Source organism: Cavia porcellus, unplaced genomic scaffold (assembly GCF_034190915.1).
Source record: "Cavia porcellus strain 051 isolate PalLab524CR breed Dunkin Hartley unplaced genomic scaffold, mCavPor4.1 scaffold_3, whole genome shotgun sequence".
Lineage (NCBI taxonomy): Eukaryota > Metazoa > Chordata > Mammalia > Rodentia > Caviidae > Cavia > Cavia porcellus.
In genome coordinates this window covers 120,820,008-120,825,062 of record NW_026947486.1, presented here as the reverse complement: position 1 = coordinate 120,825,062, position 5,055 = coordinate 120,820,008, and the positions used below count along the sequence as shown (strand labels likewise).

At 61.8% G+C, this 5,055-nt stretch overlaps 1 protein-coding gene and 1 long non-coding RNA gene across 2 annotated transcripts; both read right to left on the bottom strand.

The window, feature by feature from the left end:
* Window positions 1–461: 461 nt before the first annotated feature.
* LOC106025139 (EKC/KEOPS complex subunit LAGE3-like) lies at window positions 462–2,932 on the bottom strand. The gene is made up of 3 exons (XM_013141030.3): window positions 1,503–2,932; window positions 993–1,115; window positions 462–818 (listed from the first exon to the last, which is right to left on the bottom strand). The coding sequence occupies exons 1-3, from the start codon at window positions 1,763–1,765 to the stop codon at window positions 698–700; spliced, it is 507 nt and encodes a 168-aa protein (XP_012996484.1). The 5' UTR covers window positions 1,766–2,932; the 3' UTR covers window positions 462–697.
* Window positions 2,933–3,911: 979 nt separating this feature from the next.
* Window positions 3,912–4,772, bottom strand: LOC134475401 (uncharacterized). Its single transcript, XR_010046498.1, has 2 exons — window positions 4,557–4,772; window positions 3,912–4,237 (listed from the first exon to the last, which is right to left on the bottom strand). It is a non-coding gene; the product is annotated as an uncharacterized LOC134475401 (long non-coding RNA).
* Between the last annotated feature and the right edge of the window lie 283 nt (window positions 4,773–5,055).

Here is a 5,055-nt window from a genome sequence, read left to right as displayed (position 1 = left end):
GAGAGAGAGGCCTCCTATCCAAAGCCTGAGTGGCACCATGATCTGGAGCAATCATGGGTCTCACACCCAGCATCAGCCGAGAAGGTTGGAATCAGGCAGGACAGCAATTCTGCATCCTGAGCTTTCCTCCCACCCCGGGCAGAATCTGGCTTCAGCCTGGGGCCCCGGGCACGGCCCAGTGCTCCTGGGGCCCCTTGCTCTGTGCCTTGCTTGGAGGCCTGCAGGAAGAGTGGGCATGGAAGCGAGCTCCCCTCCCAGCAGCATGGCATGCTCGCCCCTCTGACCTCGGGTCCATGGGCTGTGAATGTTCCCATCCTCTGTGCTACCTACAGCCACCAGCTGTTGCCTTTCCTAGCGTCTCCTCTAACTCCATCCCTAAGTATGTGTCCCCCAGGGGAAGCCGCCCAAGACCTCAGAGGACAAAAGCCAGAAACCAAGGAGAGGCTTTAGCTGAAACAAACTCAGGCGCAGAATGGTTGCTCAGCTTTATTTTTTCAGTGCCACACGCTTAATGGCGTCTCCTGTCCTGCCACAGGGACACAAAACAAGTGGGCCCCCGGCACCCAGTGACTGACTAGCAAAGGCAGGAAAAGAAATGATCTACACAGAACGTAGCAATTAATTCAGGAACCGAGGGCCTAGGGAAAGATGCGCACGGTCTGCTAAGGGACACATGGCCTTGAGCTTCCTTTTCCTATCAACACCCAGCCGAAAACTGGGGCCCCAAGCGCTCCATCATCTGGAATATGAGGAACAGGACATCAAGGAAGGAGGTGAACTCTGTGTAGAGACGGTCAAAGTCCTGGGCGATCCATTTCCTAAGTGGAGAGAAAGCAAAAGTCAAGTCAGGACGCTTAACCTAGGTAATCGTGACCTGACCCTCTGCTTAGACCCAACATTTAGTTGCCACCCTGCATCCATACAATGCCCCTCTGTGCCCCATACAGTGCCACTCTTCCCTCCCCAGAAGCCCAACCCCTTGTAGGACTGACACAACTACGCAGCTGCCATTCACAGTCAGCTGGCTCTCAATATCTGAGTATTCCTTAAAAGACGCCAGGAATCTCTGGCCGACCTCCGCTGCTGTGGGAGTCAGGAAGGGCACGCTGAGGGTGCTGAGGAGCCAGGTTAAGGCGGGATGATGTATCCAATGCGGCCCGGCTGGCAGGCCCTCCGTCCAGTACTTCCCGTCCTGTCCAGTCCCGTCCAGTCCCGTCCTGTCTAGGCCCGGGAAGCTCTCGGGCCGTCCTCACCCCACCTGGCTCCTTTCCTTTGCCCCCTTCCCCCGGGACCCCAGCCCCGGTCCCGTCCCCCGCAGGCCACCTTGGGCCCCTGCGCGGCTGGGGCTCTGGCTGGGGCTCTGGCCTGGCCCAGGCCCCAGCCTACCCTCTCCTGCCCTCTGTCCCTTCCCCCTGCCCTCCCCGAGTCCCGCCCGCTCCCGATGCCTGCCTGCGCCCCCAGACCCCCCGGGCCATGGCGCCACGTCCCGTCCCGAAGGATACAATTCGTGCAGGCCCATGGACGGCCTGCTGATGACAAGCTCAGCCTGCCAACCCGGCCACGGGCCATAAGGTACCAGCATAACGGGCACACGGACGGGAGCGGGTAGGCCCTCGTCTTCAGGCGCACCTGCCGGGCCCGCGACATCCTGCTCTTGCGCAGCTTCCTGGTTTCGGGCGCCACACGGGTCATCAGGGATTGCCCGGCCATCCCGGTCATCTTCGTGGCCCACCACTCCACCCGCCCCGGCTTCAGCCTTCTGCATGGCCGTCTGTCCTCTGTCAGCCCTTTGGAGGCCGCCTCCAGGTGCTCCTCCACGAGGACGTGGCTACGAAGCTCCGCCCCCTTCCCACCCACAATGCACCACAGTTCAGCCACTGCGCCTGCGCAGACTGGACCTCGTGCAGGCTGTTTCCCGCCAAGTAGTTCTCCCCCACAAAGGCTTGTTGTTTGCCACCCCACTGGGGTGGGGGAGCAACCTCACTGAGCCCTGATCAGAGCGGCTGTCTCCACCCTCATGCAATACCCTTGGGCCAATGGGCCCCCGGGGTCCGATCCCCTGCCCCCGGCCGGAGTCCCAGAGACCTCCTTCCGTCATAGGGGCACTGAGGGGTCCAAGGACCTGGTTCTGTACCCGGAAAGTCTGTAGGGCCCTCCAAGCCCCCCGAGGGGGCCGGGGGGTGGGGGGAGGGACGGGGAGGCGCGGGGACACGCCCTGCCTGGGATCTGGACAGCTAGCCAAGCTGCTGGGACCCTGAGGCCTACAGAGGTAGCCCGGCCCTGGGCGCTGTGCTGGGCCATCCCCCTCATCCCCACATGGAGTTCTGGGGGAGGAGGTGGCTCCAGCCAAGCTCCGCCCCACCCCACGAGCTCCAGGCCCGGGATCCCCATCGCGGGTGCGGCTCGCTGGCGGTGCCCACTCTAGGCATCACGGCCATGGGCGCAGTACTTGCTCGTCCCATCTGTACCCCCATTGCCCCCCACCAAGTTCTGCAGGAGGAGGTGGCTCTGGCCGAACTAGGCCCGCCGGGCCCTGCACAGCCCGGCTAAGCCTGAGCCCAGCCCCACATGCTTTAGGCCCGGGAACCCAGTCGGGGTGTGGCTCCCTGGCAGTGCCCACCCTGGACACATCCTCCCTCGGCCACGTGGGTCTCTGCCCCCCAAAAGGTGTGCTCCTGTGGCGGGAGCTCGGGCTGCACCGTGTCCCAGGGCGGGCGTGGGGAGCTCCGTGGCCGGGCCCACTGGCAGCCCCTGGACCCCCCATGGGCCAAGGGTATAGAAGGGCTCCGCCAAAGCTGCAGAACGGGCCCTGCCTGCCCAAGCCTCCTGGCCATGGGCCTCTGCCGAAGTGGTCCCAGGCGCACTGGAGGAGGTGGATCCCCCCTCTGGAGCCCAGCTGGGGCAGCTCCACCTCAGCTCCTGTGCTGACCTCCCTTCAGGGAATTTGGTCTGGGTTCCCTGCCCGTGTGCCCAGGATGCAGCCCCGCAGGGTGTGGCAGAGGATGCCACCGGGCAGTGGCTCTGGCACGGTGCCCCAGCCCACCAGGGCCCTGACTTTGGACCTTGGAGGGGGCCGCTGGGTGGCAGCAGGGCCAAGGCCTCCACCTCAGCAGCCGTGGCAGCAGCAGCAGCAGCAGCAGCAGCAGCAGCAGCAGCAACAGCACCAGTCCCTGCTCTGCACAGGGTGAGCCCTGCCTGGCCTCTGAGGCCACACCCATCACACCCCCTAGCCCCACCCCACCCCTCTGCTGCCTCAATTCCTCAGTGTAGTTGGCCCTGACCAGCAAGCCGGGACCAGCCATCCTGGGGTCCACGGACTCCGGTCCAGAGGCAGCAGTACCTCTCTGCCCCCTCCAGTGCTGTCTGCAGTTCCTCAGAGGAGTCTGTCCAGTCTCGCCGCCCCGCCCTGTTTCTCTTCTCCTTGGTGGGGTGAGCTCTCTGGTATCCACGCCCCATGGTTCCTGATCCAATGTGCTCTGCCCCACACCAAAGCGAGGGATGTCAGGCACCAACCGGGCCACTGGGACCTCTGACCAGGCTGCTGCTCCTGCTTTCACTGGGCCCTGTGTGACCCTCCTTCCTGCAGAGACTGCGAGGTGCCCCGGGAACCCAGGATTCGGGAACCACAAAAGGAAAGTGGGCTTGAATAGAGGCGAGAAACATGGGGGACAGAGTGACAGGACCAAGGCCTGAGCCCAGCAGCAGGATATCTGCGCCATCCTGCCCACATACCCAGTGCCTGGGAACCGCACGACCTCTGTGCTGTCTACAGCCAGCTGTTGGTCGAGTGCACTCACACTACCTCCGGCTCAGTCTGTAAATGCGTCCCCCATGGGAGCCTCCTCGGGGACAAGAGCTAGAAAACAGATGGTGTAGGGAAAATAAACTCGAAGAGGGCATCGTGGCTCAGCTTTCGTTTTTGCAGAGACACACATTTAATCACTGCGCCCGTGCACCAGCAGGGCGACAGAGCCAGTGGGCCTCGGGTCCCCACCGATTAGCCAGCAGAAGCAGAAAACACTGGGGTCCGAGAGGATGGCAATGAACCCGAGAACCCGAGACCTAGGGAAGGCTGTGATGCTGGCAGGGGACAGCAGGCCTCAGCCCCCCTCCCTCCTAAGGAACGAAGGGATACTGAGGCCCCAAGAGCTGCATGATGTGGAAGACGAGGGAAAGGTCAGCATGGAAGGAGGTGAACACTGCGTGGAGGTGGCCAGGGTTTTGCACAGTCCATCGCCTAAGAGTGAGAGAAAAGGAAAACTGAATGAGAATAGGTCCTTGTCCCCAAGCACCCTGTGGAGACCTAACATTAAAGGGCCTCTCTGTGGCCATTACAATCGCCCTCCTGCACCCTGTCGCCCTCCCCACAGACCCACTTTACGGGCTCCACTTTGGGCTCTGAGGAGTGTGGAGAAGCCACTGGGGGTTAGGGAACAGCAGTGCTCTGGCCTGACAGTGTCATCTAGGAGCCCAAGAACAAAGGCTCATGCCACGCTTCCCTGGGGCGGGGAGGAAGAATCGGTCAAAAGTCTGGTCCCCCAGCTAAATTAACCTACATTTCTAGGCCAATGTCTGGAGCACTGAGGACAAGAGTGGTCGCCTGTGGACCCTCATTCTCCTCATTCCTTCCTCCACCTTCGGATTCTCATTCACCAAGTGCTCATTGTCCTGCTTCCTTGCCAAAATACGATCTGCTGGGTATTCAGCCAGGAGCCAAGGCCATGGCAACAAGACAGGCGTTTCTCCCTGGAGGGAAAGCGGCCTCGGGTCATCCAAGCGGCTAAATGAATGAAACCACAGTTACTCAACGCAAGAACCGCTGTTTATTCATTTCACGTTCAAAAGAAGAGAAAGAAGCAACACCTGGGTGAAGCTCCGCCCCTTCCCACCCACAATGCACCGCGAGAAAGCTGTGGCGCCTGCGCAAGCACGCTCACACCTTGGTGTTTCCCGCCAAGCCAGCTGGTCTGGCCGCCTGCACGCCTCTTGTGTTGCCAGGCAACATGCTGCCCTTGCTTGCATCAATGAACCCCCAGTCTGGTCCCTTACAAGCTG

What these genes read in the sequence shown, in the direction of transcription:
- LOC106025139 (XM_013141030.3), bottom strand. Translation starts at nt 1,765, where the DNA reads ATGCAGAAGGCTGAAGCCGGGGCGGGTGGAGTGGTGGGCCACGAAGAT. An exon ending in TCCATGGGCCTGCACGAATT is followed by an intron (nt 1,116 to 1,502) that starts GTATCCTTCGGG and finishes CTGGCTCCTCAG; the next exon opens with CACCCTCAGCGTGCCCTTCC. An exon ending in AATGGCAGCTGCGTAGTTGT is followed by an intron (nt 819 to 992) that starts GTCAGTCCTACA and finishes CTCTCCACTTAG; the next exon opens with GAAATGGATCGCCCAGGACT.